Source organism: Eucyclogobius newberryi, unplaced genomic scaffold (assembly GCF_026437365.1).
Source record: "Eucyclogobius newberryi isolate DKJ021-1_F unplaced genomic scaffold, fEucNew1.0.hap1 SCAF_164, whole genome shotgun sequence".
Lineage (NCBI taxonomy): Eukaryota > Metazoa > Chordata > Actinopteri > Gobiiformes > Gobiidae > Eucyclogobius > Eucyclogobius newberryi.
The window spans coordinates 137,758-165,305 of record NW_027315795.1 but is presented as its reverse complement, the minus strand read 5'-3'; the positions used below and the strand labels follow the sequence as shown (position 1 = coordinate 165,305).

The 27,548-nt window shown below is 43.9% G+C and overlaps 1 protein-coding gene across 1 annotated transcript in view; it reads right to left on the bottom strand.

The window, feature by feature from the left end:
* Positions 1 to 14,037: 14,037 nt before the first annotated feature.
* LOC140362369 (uncharacterized) overlaps positions 14,038 to 27,548 on the bottom strand; it is a gene marked incomplete at its 5' end in the record, with an annotated part of 131,557 nt that continues 118,046 nt past the window's right edge. The window contains 4 exons of the mRNA XM_072448465.1: positions 14,038 to 14,223; positions 17,821 to 17,914; positions 18,039 to 18,165; positions 23,764 to 23,866. Coding sequence (XP_072304566.1) covers positions 14,096 to 14,223; positions 17,821 to 17,914; positions 18,039 to 18,165; positions 23,764 to 23,866 — 452 coding nt within the window. The remainder of the gene's footprint in view (positions 14,224 to 17,820; positions 17,915 to 18,038; positions 18,166 to 23,763; positions 23,867 to 27,548) is intronic.

The following is a 27,548-nucleotide window of genomic DNA, read 5'->3' as shown; positions in this document are numbered from 1 at the left end:
CTCTCATTTCTCTGCACAGACTGCAGAATTGGTGGCTCTGACAGTCGCATGCACATTGGCGAAGGGTCAGTCCGTCACAATTTTCACAGACTCTCGCTATGCGTTTGGTGTATGCCACGACTGGGCGGGGTTGTGGCGACACAGGAACTTTTTGAAATCGGATGGTAAGCCTATTCTGAACTGCACGCAAGTTGGGGAACTCCTGACGGCGATCTTGCTCCCATCTGATATTGCTACATGCAAATGTCAAGCTCATACTAACAGAACTGACCCAATTTCACAGGGAAACAGCAGAGCGGACAAGGCAGCCAAGGCCGCATCTTATCTCTGCAGAGATGAATGTTTTGTGTCTAATAACAAAATGAAATGTTTTGTGTCTAATAACACTTCTCTTCCAGAGTCCTTATCAGCCATGCAGGAATTCTCCACGTCAGAGGAAATCTCTGTGTGGAAGAAGGCGGGGGCTGAGAAGTGTGATGGCATTTGGGTTGGGCCTAACAAAAAAACCTGTTTACCTAAACATTTTTTCAGGCAGATGGCGCTGATCTCACATGGACGGGACCATGCGTCAAAAGGGGGGATGGTGACGGCTGTGGGACAGAATTGGTTCACGAAAGGTTTTACCTTTTATGCCCAAAAATTTTGTCAATCTTGTGCTATCTGTTTAAACAATAATCCAGGTAGAGCAAGACAAATTCCACAGGCGGCACACCCACCGCCAGAAAGACCTTTTGGGCATATGCAAATGGATTTCATTGAGCTTAATCCATCAGAAGGCAAGAAATTCTGTTTAGTGTTTGTTGACATCTGGTCACGTTATGTCGAGGCGTTTCCTTGTAAACATGCCTCCAGCAACGCAGTGGTTAAAGCTCTGATTACAGAGATTGTGCCACGCTGGGGCGTTCCTGAAAAAAATTCAAGTGACAATGGCAGCCACTTTGTTGCAAAAGTGATAGAGGAGGTGGGTCAATTTCTGGGCATCGATCTCCGAAAACATACTTCTTATCACCCAGAATCTTGTGGTCCCGCGGAGAGATGCAACGGGACACTCAAAACAAAACTGACCAAAATATGTGAGCAAACTGGACTATCCTGGGTTAAGGCACTGCCACTGGCGTTGATGTACATGAGAATGCGGGTACAGGCAAGATGTAAAATGAGTCCATTTGAAATCCTGTTTGCTCGCCCACCTAACATCGGCCTCGACCCACCTCCGCCACGAGATCTGCCCGATTCCTCCCTGTGCGACGACTCAATGCTAGCTTACTGTAAAGAATTGGATGACCTGTTGTCCTCAATTTCTGCACAGGTGAAAGCCGCTCTCCCAAAGGCAGCAGAAGCTGTCCTCCACAACTTCAAACCAGGTGACTGGATCTTGATCCGAGAGCCGAGGAGGAAAAGGTGGTGTTCCAAAAGGTGGATTGGCCCGGTCCAGGTCCTCCTCATCACTCACACCGCAGTGAAAGTCGCATAACGGGGCACCTGGGTTCACGCATCTTACTGCCGAGCCATCTTCAGCACACCTGCGGAGATCAACGACAACGCGGGTGTCGGTCCACTCGTGGGTCGGACACAAGGGGCAACCACTGAGGACGTCGTGGGACCTTTTTGCAACGATCTCAAGTTCGAGAAAGTCGGGGTCCGAGCAGGTCGTAAACCTCGAAAGGCACCAGAGCCCACTGATCGAGTGCTCCGAGCACGGGGCACGTTGCCAAAACCCGGCGCGGTTTAAAGCTCCACGTTCTTCTGCATTGTCTGGTAATATCTACACAAATACTGTCCTCATCGTCTTCATGATTCCTGAGGCTCACCCGGCTCCTCCTGGGGGGGGGAGTCCCCCGGAGCGTCAGAGCTCTAAATGGTATCTGACCGACAGAAAGGTCGAGCTCAACATCAGGTTGCTGAACTATAGAATAATGATTTATGCACTGGGTCTGTCAATAGTTCTGGCGTTGGGAATAATATGGTTTATCACTCTGCCTAGCTGGATGTGGCCCCACAGAGAAAACAGGGTAGACCGTAACACTCGTACACTGCACTATGACGACACATCCAAGATCGAGTCTCTCACAGACACTTATAACCATTCCACCGTCTATACACTAAACTATTGGTATCGATATGCTAAATATGTAGCCGACAGTCACAAGCGGAGAGATTGTTATGTATGTAAACACATGCCCATGGCAACCAACTCTCCACACGTGCTCCCTCTCCCTGTGCCTAATTTATCCAACATGTTACCTGGCACTCTAATTTCTAGAGATAATGTTAAACTTCTGAGTAGGATAGTTTGGTCTGCGTGGAGAGCGGTGATTCCTCTTCTCCCACGCAAGATTAAGTTCCGACCTCAGATTCACATCAGACCTCCTAAAAATGTAAAACTAGACGCGGGTGCACTTTACTAAAAGGGAGCTGCTGTACCTACATATCTGCTAATGATGAGGATGGGGGTGCGATCCAACAGGGACTCGCAAATTTGACCAGACTCCGTAATCTCATGGAATCTGAAACTGTCACTGCCACTCACCCTTTTTCTGTGTTAGGATGGGCTCTTACTTCCTGGCGTGACGTACTCATAAATTTTGGCATTATTGTAGGGGTAATCTTGATTCTGTTTTCTTGTGTTCTCCCATGTTTGTTCAAAGTGATTGGTAAAATGGTTTCTGCTCAATATGTGTCTGTTCAGGTTCCAGGGCCAGATAGAGACGCGTCTAAGCAAGACACAGGCTACATTAGTGATTCAGATGATGATTCAATCATCAAGGGAATGAGACCTTAAGCCAGTAAAACAAGAGCGGAGGCAAATAAAACTTTAACAGTTTTATTAATTTCTTTTAAACTGTTTTTAAAATCACTGATTCAAAGGGAAATTGTAATGACTTAAATTAAGACAAGAGATGGACTGAAATCTTTATTTTGATGAAATTAATCGAGCATTTTTTTCTTCTTCCAGAAGTCAGCATCAGCCTGTCCGTCCTGAGCCCCATTCACAGGGGAATTCCTCCAGGTTTCTACTTTTATCCCAAAGTGGTTTTGTAGTTTTCTCCTACTCAGGTTTTCTACTTTTATCCCAAAGAGGTTTGGTAGTTTTTTCCTGGCCGGTGGAGGGGGTCTCGGGACGGGGGAGCTGGGGTTAACTTTATTAATATTTTTTATTAATTATTTTATCTATTTTTTATTATTATTATTATTATTATTATTATTATTTTATTTCTAATTTCAAGGGTTAAATTTTATTAATTAGTGTTTTTAATCATTAAATTTGTCATTTTTATTAATATTTTTTTTTAATTTATCTAATTATTGTTATTATTCATTTTTTGTTGTGTTATTAATTATTAATTAATATTTTCTCTGATTGGTAATTGATTGATGATATGATATTAAACAGGGGTTTAAGATAATCAAAAGAGTGGTATTGTAATGGCAGAAAATGGGTCATGTCATGTCATTCTAATGTTGTTTTAGGCCATGACATGTCACAGAATCAATATCTTTGTTGTTCTCCTGTGCAGACGGGATAAGAATATGAGGTCCTGATTATACTGAATATCTACTGTCCGGCGCCTCTTAATCATCAATTAATGCGTCAGGACCGGATTCAGTGTGGAAATGGTCTTTGATTAAACCTCTGAAGAGAGAGCTGGAACCGTCACAGACGTGATAGTCTGGTCTATCTCTTTTTGAGCTGATTTGGGTTGTGATTATGTTATGTTTGTTACCACCTATAAAAGGTGTACTTTGTAACTTGTAAAGTTAGGTAGGGACAGAACGAACTTGTCTTAGGGAAAGTGAGGGTGTTTATCCACTGTGCACGTGAATAAACTTCCACCTTTTGAGAGAGACCGAGAGACTGTTTCTGCTTCAAGTTATTGCCTGGTTACTCTTTACTTGATCATTGTTTACAGGAAACTGCCGTAACACCTCCCAGCACAGAGTCCCCCTCGACTCACCCATCCCCCCAGCACAGTCCCCCTGGACTCACCCGTCCCCCCAGCACACAGTCCCCCTGGACTCACCCATCCCCCCAGCGCACAGTCCCCCTGGACTCACCCATCCCCCCAGCACACAGTCCCCCTGGACTCACCCGTCCCCCCAGCACACAGTCCCCCTGGACTCACCCGTCCCCCCAGCACACAGTCCCCCTGAACTCACCAATCCCCCCAGCACACAGTCCCCCTGGACTCACCCTTCCCCCTGGACTCACCCGTCCCCCCAGCACACAGTCCCCCTGCCATCCACTGACTGTCTCAGCAGCACAGGTGAGGAGTGAGCTGAAGAGGATTAAAGTGAGGAAGGCAGCAGGACCTGATGGCATCAGCCCCAGGCTCCTTAAGTCCTGCAGATGAACTGTGTGGAGTTATGGAGCATGTCTTCAACATGAGCCTGAAGCTGAGGGTGGTACCACAGGTCTGAAGACCTCCTGTCTGGTACCTGTGCCCAAGACACCACGCCCCAAAGACCTCAACAGCTTCAGGCCGGTGTCTCTCACGTCCTGATGAAGACACTGGAGCTGGTCCTGGACCACCTCCGCTCCACCGTGAGCTCAGCCATGGACCCGCTGCAGTTTGCATACCGGCCTGGCATCGGAGTGGAGGACGCAGTCATCTCCTGCTGCACCGCTCTCTCTCTCACCTGGAGAAGCCTGGCAGCTCTGTGAGGATCCTGTTCTTTCATCTCTCCAGCGCCTTCAACACCATCAGCTCCTGAGGGACAAGCTGGAGACGGCTGGTGTGGAGTATGACCTGGCAGAGTGGATCCTGGACTACCTCACAGACCGACACCAGTTTGTGAGACCACGGGACTGTGTGTCTGACACTCGGACCTGCAGTGTGGGGGCCCTGCAGTGTGGGGGACCCAGGGCACCGTCCTAGCGCCCTTTCTCTTCACCCTCTACGCTGCAGACTTCAGACATGGACAGCTGTGTCCTGCAGAAGTTCTCTGACCACTCTGCCATCATCGGACTCATCATCACGGACGACGATGATGTGGAGGACAGAGGACTGGAGCAGGACTTTGTGGAACCTCCTCCTCATCAACGCAGAAGAACCAAGGAGAGGCCACGCCCCCCTCACCAGTGAACATCCAGGGACGGGACAGGCCACGCCCCCCTCACCAGAGAACATCCAGGGACGGGACAGGCCACGCCCCCCTCACCAGAGAACATCCAGGGACGGGACAGGCCACGCCCCCCTCACCAGTGAACATCCAGGGATGGGACAGGCCACGCCCCCCTCACCAGTGAACATCCAGGGACGGGACAGGCCACGCCCCCCTCACCAGTGAACATCCAGGGACGGGACATTGAGAGAGTGACTCATACAAGAACCTGTTGTTCATCTGAACCACAAACTGGACTCATAACACAGACTGAACAGGAAGAGCCAGAGTCGGCTCCACCTCCTGAGGAGACTCAGGTCTTTTGGAGTGACAGGGCCACTCCTGACAGGGCCGCTCCTGACAGGGCCGCTCCTGACAGGGCCGCTCCAGAAGACCTTCTCTGACTCTGTGGTGCATCAGCTCCTGCAGGTGTGGTCATCACAGAGAGGGAGAGGAAGAAGCTGGACACAGTTCCGTCCTGGGCTGTGCTCTGGACTCGGTGCAGGAGGTGGGGGACAGAAAGGTCCTGGCTAAACTCACATCTATGCTGGACCATGAGTGTCGCCCCCTGCAGGACACTCTGTCCACTCTAGGACACTCTGTCCCCTGCAGGACACTCTGTCCACTCTGGAGAGACGCTTCAGTGACTGATCCACCCTCGCTGTGTGAAGGAGACGTTTCACAGGTCTTTCCTTCTGCTGCTGTGACACTCTAAAACAAACACTGTCATACCCATGTGCAAAACTGTCATACCCATGTGCAATACTGTCATATCCATGTGCAATACCGTCATATCCATGTGCAATACCGTCATATCCATGTGCAATACCGTCATATCCATGTGCAATACCGTCATACCCATGTGCAATACCGTCATATCCATGTGCAATACCGTCATACCCATGTGCAATACCGTCATACCCATGTGCAATACCGTCATACCCATGTGCAATACCGTCATACCCATGTGCAATACCGTCATACCCATGTGCAATACTGTCATACCCATGTGCAATACTGTCACAATATAACTGATGAAAATAGAGTGTTTATTTTACCATTATTATTAGTATTATCTTGTCTTACGCTGTTTTTTATTTTATTTTCTCTTTATTTTTCCCTCCGTTCCTTATTAAGAAATGAGGTTTTGTCTATTAGAGTTTTTGTTTATAAGAGTTTTTGTTTATAAGAGTTTTTGTTTATAAGAGTTTTTGTTTATAAGAGTTTTGTTTATAAGAGTTTTGTTTATAAGAGTTTTTGTTTATAAGAGTTCTTCTATTAAGAGTGTTTTTTAAACTTCCTATAAGTTATCTGTCCTTTTCCTCTGTTTCTACTGCGTTGCAACAACGGAATTTCTCCTTGTATGGACAATAAAGGAATATTTGATCTTAACCCCAATAAATGGAACTTGCCGCGTGGATCCACACGGCCCGGCGCCTCAAGGGCCCCAGGGGAACATTCCATTCCATGGCTCGAGCCTAACAAGAATAAAGTCTTTACTACACACATGTTTACACACATGTAGTACTTTTACACACATGTAAAGTACTTTTACACACATTACACACATGTAGTACTTTTACACGCATGTAGTGCTTTTACACACATGTAGTACTTTTACACACATGTAGTACTACGCAAATGTAGTACTTTTACACACATGGAGTACTTTTACACGCATTACACACATGTAGTACTTTTACACACATGTAGTACTTTTACACACATGTAGTACTTATTTAGTACTTTTACACACATGTGGTACTTTTACACACATGTAGTACTTTTACACACATGTAGTACTTTTACACACATGTAGTACTTATGTAGTACTTTTACACACATGTAGTACTTTTACACACATGTAGTACTTATGTAGTACTTTTACACACATGTAGTACTTATGTAGTACTTTCACACACATGTAGTACTTTTACACACATGTAGTACTTTTACACACATGTATGCAGTACTTTTACACACATGTAGTACTTTTACACACATGTGGTACTTATGTAGTACTTTTACACAAATGTAGTACTTTTACACACATGTATTACTTATGTAGTACTTTTACACAAATTACACACATGTAGTACTTTTACAAATATGTAGTACTTTTACACACATGTAGTACTTTTACACACATGTAGTACTTTTACACACATATAGTACTTATGTATTACTTTTACACACATGTAGTACTTTTACACACATGTAGGACTTATATAGTACTTTCACACACATGTAGTACTTTTACACACATGTAGTACTTATGTAGTACTTTTACACACATGTAGTACTTATGCAGTACTTTTATACACATGTAGGACTTATGTAGTACTTTCACACACATGTAGTACTTTTACACACATGTAGTACTTATGTAGTACTTTTACACACATGTAGTACTTATGCAGTACTTTTACAAACATGTAGTACTTTTACACACATGTAGTACTTATGTAGTACTTTTACACACATGTAGTACTTTTACACACATGTATTACTTATGTAGTCCTTTTACACACATGTAGTACTTTTACACACATGTAGTACTTTTACAAACATGTAGTACTTTTACACACATGTAGTACTTTTATACAAATGTAGTACTTACACACATGTAATACTTTTACACACAGGTAGTACTTTTACACACATGTAGTACTTTTACACACATGTAGTACTTTTACACACAAGTAGTACTTTTACACACATGTAGAACACACATGTAGTTCTTTTACACATATGTAGTACTACACACATGTAGTACTTTTACACATATGTAGTACTTTTACACACATGTAGTACTTATGTAGTACTTTTACACACAAGTAGTACTTTTACACACATGTAGTACTTTTACACACATGTAGTACTTATGTAGTACTTTTACACACATGTAGTACTTATGTAGTACTTTAACACACATGTAGTAGTTTTACACACATGTAGTACTTACACACATGTAGTACTTTTACACACATGTATTACTTATGTAGTACTTTTACACACATGTAGTACTTTTACACACATGTAGTACTTATGTAGTACTTTTGCACACATGTAGTACTTTTACACACATGTAGTACTTTTACACACATGTAGTACTTTTACAAACATGTAGTACTTTTACACACATGTAGTACTACACACATGTAGTACTTTTACACACATGTAGTACTTTTACACACATGTAGTACTTTTACACACATGTAGTACTTATGTAGTACTTTTACACACATGTAGTACTTTTACACACATGTAGTACGTACACACATGTAGTACTTTTACACACATGTAGTACTTTTACACAAATGTAGTACTTACAAACATGTAGTACTTTTACACACATGTAGTACTTTTACACACATGTAGTACTTTTACACACATGTAGTACTTATGTAGTACTTTTACACAAATTTAGTACCTACAAACATGTAGTACTTTTACACACATGTAGTACTTTTACACACATGTAGTACTTTTACATACATGTATTACTTATGTAGTACTTTTACACACATGTAGTACTTTTACACACATGTAGTACTTATGTAGTACTTTTTCACACATGTAGTACTTTTACACACATGTAGTACTTTTACACACATGTAGTACTTTTACACACATGTAGTACTTATGTAGTACTTTTACACACATGTAGTACTTTGACACACATGTAGTACTTACACACATGTAGTACTTACACACATGTAGTACTTTTACACACATGTAGTACTTTTACACACATGTAGTACTTTTACACACATGTAGTACACACATGTAGTACTTTTACACACATGTAGTACTTTTACACACATGTAGTACTACACACATGTAGTACTTTTACACACATGTAGTACTTTTACACACATGGAGTACTTTTACAAACATGTAGTACTTATGTAGTACTTTTACACACATGTAGTACTTTTACACACATGTAGTATTTTTACACACATGTAGTACTTATGTAGTACTTTTACACACATGCAGTACTTACAAACATGTAGTACTTTTACACACATGTAGTACTTATGTAGTACTTTTACACACATGTAGTACTTTCACACACATGTAGTACTTTTACACACATGAAGTACTTTTACACACATGGAGTACTTTTACACACATGTAGTACTTATGTAGTACTTTTACACACATGTAGTACTTTTACACACATATAGTACTACACACATGTAGTACTTTTACACACATGTAGTACTTTTACACACATATAGTACTACACACATGTAGTACTTTTACACACATGTATTACTTTTACACACATGTAGTACTTTTACACACATGTAGTACTTTTACACACATGTAGTACTTTTACACAGATTTAGTACTTTTACACACATGTAGTACTTTTACACACATGTAGTACTACACATATGTAGTACTTTTACACACATGTAGTACTTTTTCACACATATAGTACTACACACATGTAGTACTTTTACACACATGTAGTACTTTTACACACATGTAGTACTACACACATGTAGTACTTTTACACACATGTAGTAGTTTTACACACATGTAGTACTACACACATGTAGTACTTTTACACACATGGAGTACTTTTACACACATGTAGTACTTTTACTCACATGTAGTACTTTTACACACATGTAGTACTTTTACACACATGTAGTACTTTTACACACATGTAGTACTACACACATGTTAAAGTTTTACACACATGTAGTACTTTTACACACATGTGTACACATGTAGTACTTTTACACACATGTAGTACTTTTACACACCTGTAGTACTTTTACACACATGTAGTACTCTTACACACATGTAGTACTTTTACACACCTGTAGTACTTTTACACACCTGTAGTACTTTTACACACATGTAGTACTTTTACACACATGTAGTACTTTTACACACATGTAGTACTCTTACACACATGTAGTACTTTTACACACCTGTAGTACTTTTACACACCTGTAGTACTCTTACACACATGTAGTACTTTTACACACATGTAGTACTTTTACACACATGCAGTACTTTTACACACATGTAGTACTTTTACACACATGTAGTACTTTTACACACATGTAGTACTTTTACACACATGTAGTACTTTTACATACATGTAGTACTTTTACACACCTGTAGTACTTTTACACACATGTAGTACTTTTACAAACATGTAGTACTTTTACACACATGTAGTACTTTTACACACTTGTAGTACTTTTACACACATGTAGTACTTTTATAAACATGTAGTATGCAAGAATGCCGACCCTCACAATGGGTTCAGCTGAAAAGACTTCATTCTTTAGAATAAAGGATGTTCTTTAGGCAGGGCCTACTCAAAGCAGGATAGATATTCTCAGATTCTCAGATTGAGAATGACTCTTGGACGGTTGGGACAGTCCAGATGAAACAACTGAATCTTTTTCTACAATATTTTAATCACGCAATAAAATACAAATGTACAAAAAGTTCTTTACAAGAGTTAAAACATTTATAACGTATTTCTCCACCAATAAGGAAATTAGAAAAGGTTTCAAATGTGACATGGTCCTGGTTTGGCTGATTTAAAACAGAAGAAATATCATGTCTTCTTTTTGTCCCTGAGGACGAGCTTCACTGGAGACACGAGAGGAGTGAGAGACGGGTTTAGAGCCGGGTCCAAGGCCGGGTTCAAGGCCAAAAGCTCCTTGAGATCAATGCTGCGGTCATCTGCAAGGGGCCAGAGGGTCAGAGGATGAGAGGGTCAGAGGATGAGAGGGTCAGAGGATGAGAGGGTCAGAGGATGAGAGGGTCAGAGGAGAAGAGGGTCAGAGGAGAAGAGGAGAGGGTCAGAGGATGAGAGGGTCAGAGGATGAGAGGGTCAGAGGATGAGAGGGTCAGAGGAGAAGAGGGTCAGAGGAGAAGAGGAGAGGGTCAGAGGATGAGAGGGTCAGAGGATGAGAGGGTCAGAGGATGAGAGGGTCAGAGGAGAAGAGGGTCAGAGGAGAAGAGGAGAGGGTCAGAGGATGAGAGGGTCAGAGGATGAGAGGGTCAGAGGATGAGAGGGTCAGAGGATGAGCGGGTCAGAGGAGAAGAGGAGAGGGTCAGAGGATGAGAGGGTCAGAGGATGAGAGGGTCAGAGGGTCAGAGGATGAGAGGGTCAGAGGAGAAGAGGAGAGGGTCAGAGGGTCAGAGGAGAGGGTCAGAGGATGAGAGGGTCAGAGGATGAGAGGGTCAGAGGATGAGAGGGTCAGAGGAGAAGAGGGTCAGAGGAGAAGAGGAGAGGGTCAGAGGATGAGAGGGTCAGAGGATGAGAGGGTCAGAGGGTCAGAGGATGAGAGGGTCAGAGGATGAGAGGGTCAGAGGAGAAGAGGAGAGGGTCAGAGGGTCAGAGGGTCAGAGGATGAGAGGGTCAGAGGAGAAGAGGAGAGGGTCAGAGGATGAGAGGGTCAGAGGATGAGAGGGTCAGAGGATGAGAGGGTCAGAGGATGAGAGGGTCAGAGGAGAAGAGGAGAGGGTCAGAGGATGAGAGGGTCAGAGGATGAGAGGGTCAGAGGGTCAGAGCAGAGGGTCAGAGGATGAGAGGGTCAGAGGAGAAGAGGAGAGGGTCAGAGGGTCAGAGGAGAGGGTCAGAGGATGGGAGGGTCAGAGGAAGAGAGGGTCAGAGGAGAAGAGGAGAGGGTCAGAGGAGAAGAGGAGAGGGTCAGAGGGTCAGAGGAGAGGGTCAGAGGATGAGAGGGTCAGAGGATGAGAGGGTCAGAGGAGAAGAGGAGAGGGTCAGAGGGTCAGAGGAGAGGGTCAGAGGATGAGAGGGTCAGAGGATGAGAGGGTCAGAGGAGAAGAGGAGAGGGTCAGAGGATGAGAGGGTCAGAGGATGAGAGGGTCAGAGGAGAAGAAGAGAGGGTCAGAGGATGAGAGGGTCAGAGGATGAGAGGGTCAGAGGATGAGAGGGTCAGAGGAGAAGAGGGTCAGAGGAGAAGAGGAGAGGGTCAGAGGATGAGAGGGTCAGAGGGTCAGAGGATGAGAGGATCAGAGGAGAGGGTCAGAGGATGAGAGGGTCAGAGGATGAGAGGGTCAGAGGATGAGAGGGTCAGAGGAGAAGAGGAGCGGGTCAGAGGATGAGAGGGTCAGAGGATGAGAGGGTCAGAGGAGAAGAGGAGAGGGTCAGAGGATGAGAGGGTCAGAGGATGAGAGGGTCAGACGTCAGAGGAGAGAAGAGGGTCAGAGGATGAGAGGGTCAGAGGAGAAGAGGGTCAGAGGATGAGAGGGTCAGACGTCAGAGAAGAGAAGAGGGTCAGAGGATGAGAGGGTCAGAGGAGAAGAGGAGAGGGTCAGAGGATGAGAGGAGAAGAGGAGAGGGTCAGAGGATGGGTCAGAGGATGAGAGGGTCAGAGGAGAAGAGGAGAGGGTCAGAGGATGAGAGGGTCAGAGGAGAAGAGGAGAAGGTCAGAGGATGAGAGGGTCAGAGGATGAGAGGGTACTTTTACACACATATAGTACTACACACATGTAGTACTTTTACACACATGTATTACTTTTACACACATGTAGTACTTTTACACACATGTAGTACTTTTACACACATGTAGTACTTTTACACAGATTTAGTACTTTTACACACATGTAGTACTTTTACACACATGTAGTACTACACATATGTAGTACTTTTACACACATGTAGTACTTTTTCACACATATAGTACTACACACATGTAGTACTTTTACACACATGTAGTACTTTTACACACATGTAGTACTACACACATGTAGTACTTTTACACACATGTAGTAGTTTTACACACATGTAGTACTACACACATGTAGTACTTTTACACACATGGAGTACTTTTACACACATGTAGTACTTTTACTCACATGTAGTACTTTTACACACATGTAGTACTTTTACACACATGTAGTACTTTTACACACATGTAGTACTACACACATGTTAAAGTTTTACACACATGTAGTACTTTTACACACATGTGTACACATGTAGTACTTTTACACACATGTAGTACTTTTACACACCTGTAGTACTTTTACACACATGTAGTACTCTTACACACATGTAGTACTTTTACACACCTGTAGTACTTTTACACACCTGTAGTACTTTTACACACATGTAGTACTTTTACACACATGTAGTACTTTTACACACATGTAGTACTCTTACACACATGTAGTACTTTTACACACCTGTAGTACTTTTACACACCTGTAGTACTCTTACACACATGTAGTACTTTTACACACATGTAGTACTTTTACACACATGCAGTACTTTTACACACATGTAGTACTTTTACACACATGTAGTACTTTTAAACACATGTAGTACTTTTACACACATGTAGTACTTTTACATACATGTAGTACTTTTACACACCTGTAGTACTTTTACACACATGTAGTACTTTTACAAACATGTAGTACTTTTACACACATGTAGTACTTTTACACACTTGTAGTACTTTTACACACATGTAGTACTTTTATAAACATGTAGTACTTTTACATACATGTAGTACTTTTACACACCTGTAGTACTTTTACACACATGTAGTACTTTTACAAACATGTAGTACTTTTACACACATGTAGTACTTTTACACACTTGTAGTACTTTTACACACATGTAGTACTTTTATAAACATGTAGTATGCAAGAATGCCGACACTCACAATGGGTTCAGCTGAAAAGACTTCATTCTTTAGAATAAAGGATGTTCTTTAGGCAGGGCCTACTCAAAGCAGGATAGATATTCTCAGATTCTCAGATTGAGAATGACTCTTGGACGGTTGGGACAGTCCAGATGAAACAACTGAATCTTTTTCTACAATATTTTAATCACGCAATAAAATACAAATGTACAAAAAGTTCTTTACAAGAGTTAAAACATTTATAACGTATTTCTCCACCAATAAGGAAATTAGAAAAGGTTTCAAATGTGACATAGTCCTGGTTTGGCTGATTTAAAACAGAAGAAATATCATGTCTTCTTTTTGTCCCTGAGGACGAGCTTCACTGGAGACACGAGAGGAGTGAGAGACGGGTTTAGAGCCGGGTCCAAGGCCGGGTTCAAGGCCAAAAGCTCCTTGAGATCAATGCTGCGGTCATCTGCAAGGGGCCAGAGGGTCAGAGGATGAGAGGGTCAGAGGATGAGAGGGTCAGAGGATGAGAGGGTCAGAGGATGAGAGGGTCAGAGGAGAAGAGGGTCAGAGGAGAAGAGGAGAGGGTCAGAGGATGAGAGGGTCAGAGGATGAGAGGGTCAGAGGATGAGAGGGTCAGAGGAGAAGAGGGTCAGAGGAGAAGAGGAGAGGGTCAGAGGATGAGAGGGTCAGAGGATGAGAGGGTCAGAGGATGAGAGGGTCAGAGGATGAGAGGGTCAGAGGAGAAGAGGGTCAGAGGAGAAGAGGGTCAGAGGAGAAGAGGAGAGGGTCAGAGGATGAGAGGGTCAGAGGATGAGAGGGTCAGAGGATGAGAGGGTCAGAGGAGAAGAGGGTCAGAGGAGAAGAGGAGAGGGTCAGAGGATGAGAGGGTCAGAGGATGAGAGGGTCAGAGGGTCAGAGGATGAGAGGGTCAGAGGAGAAGAGGAGAGGGTCAGAGGGTCAGAGGAGAGGGTCAGAGGATGAGAGGGTCAGAGGATGAGAGGGTCAGAGGAGAAGAGGGTCAGAGGAGAAGAGGAGAGGGTCAGAGGATGAGAGGGTCAGAGGATGAGAGGGTCAGAGGGTCAGAGGATGAGAGGGTCAGAGGATGAGAGGGTCAGAGGAGAAGAGGAGAGGGTCAGAGGGTCAGAGGGTCAGAGGATGAGAGGGTCAGAGGAGAAGAGGAGAGGGTCAGAGGATGAGAGGGTCAGAGGATGAGAGGGTCAGAGGATGAGAGGGTCAGAGGATGAGAGGGTCAGAGGAGAAGAGGAGAGGGTCAGAGGATGAGAGGGTCAGAGGATGAGAGGGTCAGAGGGTCAGAGCAGAGGGTCAGAGGATGAGAGGGTCAGAGGATGAGAGGGTCAGAGGAGAAGAGGGTCAGAGGAGAAGAGGAGAGGGTCAGAGGATGAGAGGGTCAGAGGATGAGAGGGTCAGAGGATGAGAGGGTCAGAGGAGAAGAGGGTCAGAGGAGAAGAGGAGAGGGTCAGAGGATGAGAGGGTCAGAGGATGAGAGGGTCAGAGGATGAGAGGGTCAGAGGATGAGAGGGTCAGAGGGTCAGAGGAGAAGAGGGTCAGAGGAGAAGAGGGTCAGAGGAGAAGAGGAGAGGGTCAGAGGATGAGAGGGTCAGAGGATGAGAGGGTCAGAGGATGAGAGGGTCAGAGGATGAGCGGGTCAGAGGAGAAGAGGAGAGGGTCAGAGGATGAGAGGGTCAGAGGATGAGAGGGTCAGAGGGTCAGAGGGTCAGAGGATGAGAGGGTCAGAGGAGAAGAGGAGAGGGTCAGAGGGTCAGAGGAGAGGGTCAGAGGATGAGAGGGTCAGAGGATGAGAGGGTCAGAGGATGAGAGGGTCAGAGGAGAAGAGGGTCAGAGGAGAGGGTCAGAGGATGAGAGGGTCAGAGGATGAGAGGGTCAGAGGGTCAGAGGATGAGAGGGTCAGAGGATGAGAGGGTCAGAGGAGAAGAGGAGAGGGTCAGAGGATGAGAGGGTCAGAGGATGAGAGGGTCAGAGGAGAAGAGGAGAGGGTCAGAGGATGAGAGGGTCAGAGGATGAGAGGGTCAGAGGGTCAGAGCAGAGGGTCAGAGGATGAGAGGGTCAGAGGAGAAGAGGAGAGGGTCAGAGGGTCAGAGGAGAGGGTCAGAGGATGGGAGGGTCAGAGGAAGAGAGGGTCAGAGGAGAAGAGGAGAGGGTCAGAGGAGAAGAGGAGAGGGTCAGAGGGTCAGAGGAGAGGGTCAGAGGATGAGAGGGTCAGAGGATGAGAGGGTCAGAGGAGAAGAGGAGAGGGTCAGAGGGTCAGAGGAGAGGGTCAGAGGATGAGAGGGTCAGAGGATGAGAGGGTCAGAGGAGAAGAGGAGAGGGTCAGAGGATGAGAGGGTCAGAGGATGAGAGGGTCAGAGGAGAAGAAGAGAGGGTCAGAGGATGAGAGGGTCAGAGGATGAGAGGGTCAGAGGATGAGAGGGTCAGAGGAGAAGAGGGTCAGAGGAGAAGAGGAGAGGGTCAGAGGATGAGAGGGTCAGAGGGTCAGAGGATGAGAGGATCAGAGGAGAGGGTCAGAGGATGAGAGGGTCAGAGGATGAGAGGGTCAGAGGATGAGAGGGTCAGAGGAGAAGAGGAGCGGGTCAGAGGATGAGAGGGTCAGAGGAGAAGAGGAGAGGGTCAGAGGATGAGAGGGTCAGAGGATGAGAGGGTCAGACGTCAGAGGAGAGAAGAGGGTCAGAGGATGAGAGGGTCAGAGGAGAAGAGGGTCAGAGGATGAGAGGGTCAGACGTCAGAGAAGAGAAGAGGGTCAGAGGATGAGAGGGTCAGAGGAGAAGAGGAGAGGGTCAGAGGATGAGAGGAGAAGAGGAGAGGGTCAGAGGATGGGTCAGAGGATGAGAGGGTCAGAGGAGAAGAGGAGAGGGTCAGAGGATGAGAGGGTCAGAGGAGAAGAGGAGAAGGTCAGAGGATGAGACGGTCAGAGGATGAGAGGGTCAGAGGATGAGAGGGTCAGAGGAGAAGAGGATCAGAGGATGAGATGGTCAGAGGATGAGAGGGTCAGACGTCAGAGGAGAGAAGAGGGTCAGAGGATGAGAGGGTCAGAGGGTCAGAGGAGAAGAGGAGAGGGTCAGAGGATGAGAGGGTCAGACGTCAGAGGAGAGAAGAGGGTCAGAGGATGAGAGGGTCAGAGGAGAAGAGGAGAGGGTCAGAGGATGAGAGGGTCAGAGGATGGGTCAGAGGATGAGAGGGTCAGACGTCAGAGGAGAAGAGGAGAGGGTCAGAGGAGCAAAGGAGATGGGTCAGAGGAGAAGGTCAGAGGAGCCAAGGAGAGTGTTGGAGAAGGTCAGAGGGTCAGGTCAGAGGAACAGAGGATAAGGTCACATAGAAGGTCAGAGCAGCAGAGGATTGCTGTCAATGCCAGATTTATTCAACAACACACTTTAATAACACCTAAACACATGAGTGTGTTTCTACTGCTGTGCACTGTGACCTCTGAACTTTGACTCAGGCTACTAACTCCATACTTAGCATGGTCATCAAATGTTAATATAACTAACCCAACCCTAACCCCTAACCAAACCCTAACCCTTAACCCTAACCTTAACCCTAACCTTAACCCCTAACCCTATCAAGGGTCTGAAGATCAATATTTCAATTCAATCTATTTTTGTAACGCAATGTATATATACATAATATATATGTATATATATATATATATATACATATATATATATATACATAATATATATATGTATACATACATACATATATATACGTATATATATGTATATATATACATACATATATACGTATATATATATGTATATATACATACATATATATACATATATATGTATATATACATATATATACATCTATATATATATATATATGTATATATACATATATATATATATATATATATATATATATATATATATATATACATATATATGTATATATACATATATATGTATATATATATATATTCATATATATATGAATAGATTCATATATATGAATATATGTCAATATTAGATGTCAACAAACTTAGCACCTGGATTCAACATGACTGAGGGCAGAAGACGTCACTCACAGATCTGTGTCTCTTCTTCTGGTTCGGTCTGTTGTTGGTTCAGTGAGACTCGTGCTAAAGCTGCTAGCTCCTCAATGAAGTCCTCCTCTGCCCCCTGGTGGACACATAAAGATACTGCACTGAAATGGAGCAAAGGAGCATGGTCTGTGTAGTTCCTTCTGCATTCAGGCGCTGCATAAAACACATTTAGATAAAAGAGTATGTGTCTTCGCTCTCACCATGATCTGGTCTCTAGTCTGCTCCAGGTTGATGTCTCTGTTGATCTTCTGGAGCCTGAGTTCCTCAAACAGACTCTGAGTTTCTCTGTGGATCTGAAGCAGCATCCTCTGTTTTTGCTGCTGCGCTCTGGGATGACAAACAAGGGTTAGGGTTGGGTCATGAATCCTGTCCGGTCTTTATGGATTCAGTTCGGGAGGATTTGTTCCATTCTTTTGGACATAATTGAGGTGATTTATTCACCTCAATTATAGTCCACATTCAGAATAGAAATAGGTCTATGTGAGGCACAGTCGGTCCTTCCCCTCTTTAGGTATCAAGGATAAGATGGCCTCTATCTAATCCTTAATTCAAAAATTAAGGATAAATCCTTATTCCAACTTGGAGCAATCTGAGTTTTTTTAAGTGCCAGTTAAACGTTGATCAAAGCAAAGGAGTAAGTGTGTCTTTAGAGCTTTATACACTCTGAGGTGTGTCTTTAGAGCTTTATACACTCTGAGGTGTGTCTTTAGAGCTTTATACACTCTGAGGTGTGTCTTTAGAGCTTTATACACTCTGAGGTGTGTCTTTAGAGCTTTATACCAGTGTCCTCTGCAATACTGACAATCTGCAGGTTTCCTCTTGCGATTCTCCAGGTCGCCCAGTTCATCACTCAAAACATGTATTTGATGTTTCAATTCTGCCGCTTGTAGGGCGGATTAGTCTCTTTCAAATCAGAGATCTTGTCCTCGACTGCCGTGGCTTGGCTGTCCAGTTCCAGTTCGCCATTCTGGGATTTCAAATCACGCATTTCCATTATCTTTGCATCTACTGCCTTATCTAATCAGTTATCTCCCGCAAAGCTGTCATAATCACTGGGTCTATCTTGCTCCAGGTTTCCTCCTCAAGTGGGTGCAGAGGGCGGCCGGAGCAGCGGTGGAAGCTTAGCTTAGCTGTAGCATTGCCAGCCCGGTTAGGGTTAGGGTTAGGGTTAACCCATGTTCACGAAATAATAGTCCAGACTCATGATATGTCTGCTCCCACGTCCACGTACAAATATAAGATCAGATATTCCTTTATTGTCCCACATGGGGAAATTTCATTGTGGCAACGCAGGTAGATCCAGAAGAAAAGAACAGATCACTTATAGGAAAACATCTGAAAAACATTCTCAGTAGAAGATCTGTTATAAACAAAACCTCTATAGACACATGTACATCGAGTGTCTCCAGGTGAACTCGTAAGAAAGACGGATAAATCCAATGGATTTGACCGCAGCCCGACACAATCTAGCTGCCATCAAAGCCTGTAGCATGTTACGTGTATGAACACATGTATGTAGCATGTTACGTGTATGAACACATGTATGTAGCATGTTACGTGTATGAACACATGTATGTAGCATGTTACGTGTATGAACACATGTATGTAGCATGTTACGTGTATGAACACATGTATGTAGCATGTTACGTGTATGAACACATGTATGTAGCATGTTACGTCAATGAACACATGTATGTAGCATGTTACGTGTATGAACACATGTATGTAGCATGTTACGTGTATGAACACATGTATGTAGCATTAGCATGTTACGTGTATGAACACATGTATGTAGCATGTTACGTGTATGTAGCATGTTACGTGTATGAACACGTGTATTTAGCATGTTACGTGTATGAACACGTGTATGTAGAATGTTACGTGTATGAAAAAATTTATGTAGCATGTTACGTGTATGAACACATGTATGTAGCATGTTACGTGTATGAACACATGTATGTAGCATTAGCATGTTACGTGTATGAACACATGTATGTAGCATGTTACGTGTATGAACACATGTATGTAGGATGTTACGTGTATGTAGCATGTTACGTGTATGAACACGTGTATGTAGCATGTTACGTGTATGAACACGTGTATGTAGCATGTTACGTGTATGAACACGTGTATGTAGAATGTTACGTGTATGAAAAAATGTATGTAGCATGTTACGTGTATGAACACATGTATGTAGCATGTTACGTGTATGAACACATGTATGTAGCATGTTACGTCAATGAACACATGTATGTAGCATGTTACGTGTATGAACACGTGTATGTAGCATGTTACGTCTATGAACACATGTATGTAGCATGTTACGTGTATGAACACATGTATGTAGCATGTTACGTGTATGAACACATGTATGTAGCATGTTACGTGTATGAACACATGTATGTAGCATGTTACGTGTATGAACACATGTATGTAGCATGTCACGTGTATGAACACATGTATGTAGCATTAGCATGTTACGTGTATGAACACATGTATGTAGCATGTTACGTGTATGAACACATGTATGTAGGATGTTACGTGTATGTAGCATGTTACGTGTATGAACATGTGTATGTAGCATGTTACATGTATGAACACGTGTATGTAGCATGTTACGTGTATGAACACGTGTATTTAGAATGTTACGTGTATGAACACATGTATGTAGCATGTTACGTGTATGAACACATGTATGTAGCATTAGCATGTTACGTGTATGAACACAAGTATGTAGCATGTTACGTGTATGAACACATGTATGTAGGATGTTACGTGTATGTAGCATGTTACGTGTATGAACACGTGTATGTAGCATGTTACGTGTATGAACACGTGTATGTAGCATGTTACGTGTATGAACACGTGTATGTAGAATGTTACGTGTATGAAAAAAATTATGTAGCATGTTACGTGTATGAACACATGTATGTAGCATGTTACGTGTATGAACACATGTATGTAGCATGTTACGTGTATGAACAAATGTATGTAGTATGTTACGTGTATGAACACATGTATGTAGCATGTTACGTGTATGAACACATGTATGTAGCATTAGCATGTTACGTGTATGAACACATGTATGTAGCATGTTACGTGTATGTAGCATGTTACGTGTATGAACACGTGTATTTAGCATGTTACGTGTATGAACACGTGTATGTAGAATGTTACGTGTATGAAAAAATTTATGTAGCATGTTACGTGTATGAACACATGTATGTAGCATGTTACGTGTATGAACACATGTATGTAGCATTAGCATGTTACGTGTATGAACACATGTATGTAGCATGTTACGTGTATGAACACATGTATGTAGGATGTTACGTGTATGTAGCATGTTACGTGTATGAACACGTGTATGTAGCATGTTACGTGTATGAACACGTGTATGTAGCATGTTACGTGTATGAACACGTGTATGTAGAATGTTACGTGTATGAAAAAATGTATGTAGCATGTTACGTGTATGAACACATGTATGTAGCATGTTACGTGTATGAACACATGTATGTAGCATGTTACGTCAATGAACACATGTATGTAGCATGTTACGTGTATGAACACGTGTATGTAGCATGTTACGTCTATGAACACATGTATGTAGCATGTTACGTGTATGAACACATGTATGTAGCATGTTACGTGTATGAACACATGTATGTAGCATGTTACGTGTATGAACACATGTATGTAGCATGTTACGTGTATGAACACATGTATGTAGCATGTCACGTGTATGAACACATGTATGTAGCATTAGCATGTTACGTGTATGAACACATGTATGTAGCATGTTACGTGTATGAACACATGTATGTAGGATGTTACGTGTATGTAGCATGTTACGTGTATGAACATGTGTATGTAGCATGTTACATGTATGAACACGTGTATGTAGCATGTTACGTGTATGAACACGTGTATTTAGAATGTTACGTGTATGAACACATGTATGTAGCATGTTACGTGTATGAACACATGTATGTAGCATTAGCATGTTACGTGTATGAACACAAGTATGTAGCATGTTACGTGTATGAACACATGTATGTAGGATGTTACGTGTATGTAGCATGTTACGTGTATGAACACGTGTATGTAGCATGTTACGTGTATGAACACGTGTATGTAGCATGTTACGTGTATGAACACGTGTATGTAGAATGTTACGTGTATGAAAAAAATTATGTAGCATGTTACGTGTATGAACACATGTATGTAGCATGTTACGTGTATGAACACATGTATGTAGCATGTTACGTGTATGAACAAATGTATGTAGTATGTTACGTGTATGAACACGTGTATGTAGTATGTTACGTGTATGAACACGTGTATGTAGCATGTTGCGTGTATGAACACGTGCATGTAGCATGTTACGTGTATGAACACGTGTATGTAGCATGTTACGTGTATGAACACGTGTATGTAGCATGTTACGTGTATGAACACATGTATGTAGCATGTTACGTGTATGAACACATGTATGTAGCATGTTACGTGTATGAACACGTGCATGTAGCATGTTACGTGTATGAACACGTGTATGTAGCTTATTACGTGTATGAACACGTGCATGTAGCATGTTACGTGTATGTACACGTGTATGTAGCATGTTACGTGTATGAACACGTGTATGTAGCATGTTACGTGTATGAACACATGTATGTAGCATGTTACGTGTATGAACAAATGTATGTAGCATGTTACGTGTATGAACACATGTATGTAGCATGTTACGTGTATGAACACGTGTATGTAGCATGTTACATGTATGAACACATGTATGTAGCATGTTACGTGTATGAACACGTGTATGTAGCATGTTACGTGTATGAACACATGTATGTGGCATGTTACGTGTATGAACACATGTATGTAGCGTGTTGCCTGAACAAACAAATGTATGTAGCGTGTCACCTGTATAAAAACATGTATGTAGCGTGTTGCCTGAACAAACACATGTATGTAGCGTGTCACCTGTATAAACACATGTATGCAGCATGTTACGTGTATGAACACGTGTATGTAGCATGTTACGTGTATGAACACATGTATGTAGCATGTTACCTGTATAAACACATGTATGTAGCGTGTTACCTGTATAAACACATGTATGTAGCGTGTTACCTGTATAAACACATGTATGTAGCGTGTTACCTGTATAAACACATGTATGTAGTGTGTTACCACATATATGTAGCATGTTACCTGTATAAACACATGTATATAGCGTGTTACCACATGTATGTAGCATGTTACCTGTATAAACACATGTATGTAGCGTGTTACCTGTATAAACACATGTATCTAGTGTGTTACCACATGTATGTAGCATGTTACCTGTATAAACACATGTATGTAGCATGTTATCTGTATAAACACATGTATGTAGCGTGTTACCACATGTATGTAGCGTAATACCACATGTATGCAGTGTGTTACCATATGTATGTAGCGTGTTACCACATGTATGTAGCATGTTATCTGTATAAACACATGTATGTAGCAGGTTACCACATGTATGTAGCGTGTTACCACATGTATGTAGAGTGTTACCACATGTATGTAGCAGGTTACCACATGTATGTAGCGTGTTACCACATGTATGTAGAGTGTTACCACATGTATGTAGAGTGTTACCACATGTATGTAGCGTGTTACCACATGTATGTAGCGTGTTACCACATGTATGTAGAGTGTTACCACATGTATGTAGCAGGTTACCACATGTATGTAGAGTGTTACCACATGTATGTAGCGTGTTACCACATGTATGTAGCGTGTTACCACATGTATGTAGCGTGTTACCACATGTATGTAGCGTGTTACCACATGTATGTAGAGTGTTACCACATGTATGTAGCGTGTTACCACATGTATGTAGCGTGTTACCACATGTATGTAGCGTGTTACCTGTGTTGAAACTCTGCAGATGTCGGCTTCCTGCTCCATTTCTTTAGCTCTCTCAGAACACACTGCATGATGTGAGTGGTGCTCTGCTGCGCCCCCTGCAGGGCTGAGGAGACAGGGAATGACACCTTTGTAATAAGACGGTTGTATTAGAAAGAAACAAGTGTTTTAGGGCTGTTCTATTGGCTTGAGTTCGAGTTTCGAGTTTCGAGTTTCGGGTTTCGAGATTCGAGATTCGAAATTCGAAATTCGAGATTCGAGCTCGAGATCGAGATCGAGATTAAGATTAAGATCGAGATTAAGGTTAAGGTTAAGATTAAGGAACTGTGTATTTTGGACTCCAAACTCCAGCCATGGACATGACAAACGGATACCTTTGGAATGTACTTTTGGCGGCAGAAAAAAAGAAATGGATGACATGTGCAATATAAGAACATGTGCAATATAAGGACATGTGCAATATAAGGACATGTGCAATATAAGAACATGTGCAATATAAGGACATGTTCAATATAAGAACATGTGCAATATAAGGACATGTGCAATATAAGGACATGTGCAATATAAGAACATGTGCAATATAAGAACATGTGCAATATAAGGACATGTGCAATATAAGAACATGTGTAATATAAGGACATGTGCAATATAAGGACATGTGCAATATAAGGACATGTGCAATATAAGAACATGTGCAATATAAGGACATGTGCAATATAATAACTAGTGCAATATAAGGACATGTGCAATATAAGGACATGTGCAATATAAGGACATGTGCAATATAAGAACATGTGCAATATAAGGACATGTGCAATATAAGGACATGTGACGTATAAGAACATGTGCAATATAAGGGCATGTGCAATATAAGAACATGTGCCATATAAGAACATGTGCAATATAAGGACATGTGCAATATAAGGGCACCATAACCCCGTGAGACCATAACCCCGTGAGACCATAACCCCGTGAGACCCTAACCCCGTGAGACCATAACCCCGTGAGACCCTAACCCCGTGAGACCCTAACCCCGTGAGACCATAACCCCGTGAGACCCTAACCCCGTGAGACCATAACCCCGTGAGACCATAACCCCGTGAGACCCTAACCCCGTGAGACCATAACCCCGTGAGACCATAACCCCGTGAGACCCTAACCCCGTGAGACCATAACCCTGTGAGACCATTACCCTGTGAGACCATAACCCCGTGAGACCATAACCCCGTGAGACCCTAACCCCGTGAGACCATAACCCCGTGAGACCATAACCCCGTGAGACCCTAACCCCGTGAGACCCTAACCCCGTGAGACCATAACCCCGTGAGACCCTAACCCTGTGAGACCCTAACCCCGTGAGACCATAACCCCGTGAGACCATAACCCTGTGAGACCATAACCCCGTGAGACCATAACCCCGTGAGACCATAACCCCGTGAGACCATAACCCCGTGAGACCATAACCCTCTGAGACCCTAACCCCGTGAGACCATAACCCTGTGAGACCATAACCCTGTGAGACCATTACCCTGTGAGACCCTAACCCCGTGAGACCCTAACCCCGTGAGACCATAACCCCGTGAGACCCTAACCCTGTGAGACCCTAACCCCGTGAGACCATAACCCCGTGAGACCATAACCCTGTGAGACCATAACCCCGTGAGACCATAACCCCGTGAGACCATAACCCCGCGAGACCATAGAGACCATAACCCCGTGAGACCATAACCCCGTGAGACCATAACCCTCTGAGACCCTAACCCCGTGAGACCCTAACCCTGTGAGACCATAACCCTGTGAGACCATTACCCTGTGAGACCATAACCTGTGAGACCATAACCCTGTGAGACAATAACCCCGTGAGACCATAACCCCGTGAGACCATAACTCTCTGAGACCCTAACCCTGTGAGACCATAACCACGTGAGACCATAACCCTGTGAGACCATTACCCTGTGAGACCATAACCTGTGAGACCATAACCCTGTGAGACCATAACCCTGTGAGACCATTACCCTGTGAGACCATAACCTGTGAGACCATAACCCCGTGAGACCATAACCCCGTGAGACCATAACCCCGTGAGACCCTAACCCCGTGAGACCCTAACCCCGTGAGACCATAACCCCGTGAGACCCTAACCCTGTGAGACCATAACCCCGTGAGACCATAACCCCGTGAGACCATAACCCCGTGAGACCATAGAGACCCTAACCCCGTGAGACCATAACCCCGTGAGACCCTAACCCCGTGAGACCCTAACCCCGTGAGACCCTAACCCCGTGAGACCATAACCCCGTGAGACCCTAACCCTGTGAGACCATAACCCCGTGAGACCATAACCCCGTGAGACCATAGAGACCATAACCCCGTGAGACCATAACCCTGTGAGACCATAACCCTCTGAGACCCTAACCCCGTGAGACCCTAACCCTGTGAGACCATAACCCTGTGAGACCATTACCCTGTGAGACCATAACCTGTGAGACCATAACCCTGTGAGACAATAACCCCGTGAGACCATAACCCCGTGAGACCATAACTCTCTGAGACCCTAACCCTGTGAGACCCTAACCCCGTGAGACCATAACTGCTACGGTGATTTAGAGTTCAACACAAATAAGCTGAACTAAATGAACACGGTTGAGTGAGTAATGAACCCATGGGTTAGGGTCACTGTGGGTTAGGGTCACTGCGGGTTAGGTTCACTGTGGGTTAGGTTCACTGTGGGTTAGGGTTAGGTTTACTGTGGGTTAGGGTTAGGATCACTGTGGGTTAGGGTTAGGTTCACTGTGGGTTAGGTTCACTGTGGTTTAGGGTTAGGTTCACTGTGGGTTAGGGTCACTGTGGGTTAGGGTCAGGTTCACTGTGGGTTAGTTCACTGTGGGTTAGGTTCACTGTGGGTTAGGGTCACTGTGGGTTAGGGTTAGGTTCACTGTGGGTTAGGGTCAGGTTCACTGTGGGTTAGTTCACTGTGGGTTAGGGTTAGGTTCACTGTGGGTTAGGGTCACTGTGGGTTAGGGTTAGGTTCACTGTGGGTTAGGGTCAGGTTCACTGTGGGTTAGTTCACTGTGGGTTAGGGTCAGGTTCACTGTGGGTTAGTTCACTGTGGGTTAGGGTCAGGTTCACTGTGGGTTAGTTCACTGTGGGTTAGGGTCAGTTTCACTGTGGGTTAGGGTTAGGTTCACTTTGGGTTAGGGTTAGGTACACTGTGGGTTAGGGTTAGGTTCACTTTGGGTTAGGGTTAGGTACACTGTGGGTTAGGGTTAGATTCACTGTGGGTTAGGGTTAGGTTCACTGTGGGTTAGGTTCACTGTGGGTTAGGGTCACTGTGGGTTAGGGTTAAGTTCACTGTGGGTTAGGGTCACTGTGGGTAAGGGTTAGGGTCAATGTGGGTTAGGGTTAAGTTCACTGTGGGTTAGGGTTAGGTTCACTGTGGGATAGGGTTAGGGTCACTGTGGGTTAGGGTTAGGTTCACTGTGGGTTAGGCTCACTGTGGGTTAGGGTTAAGTTCACTGTGGGTTAGGGTTAGGTTCACTGTGGGATAGGGTTAGGGTCACTGTGGGTTAGGTTCACTGTGGGTTAGGCTCACTGTGGGTTAGGGTTAGGTTCACTGTGGGTTAGGGTTAGGTTCACTGTGGGTTAGGGTTAGATTCACTGTGGGTTAGGGTCAGGTTCACTGTGGGTTAGGGTCACTGTGGGTTAGGTTCACTGTGGGTTAGGGTTAGGTTCACTGTGGCTGCTTTAGGGTATGAAGAGTCAAAGGTCATGTTGAGCTTCACATCCAC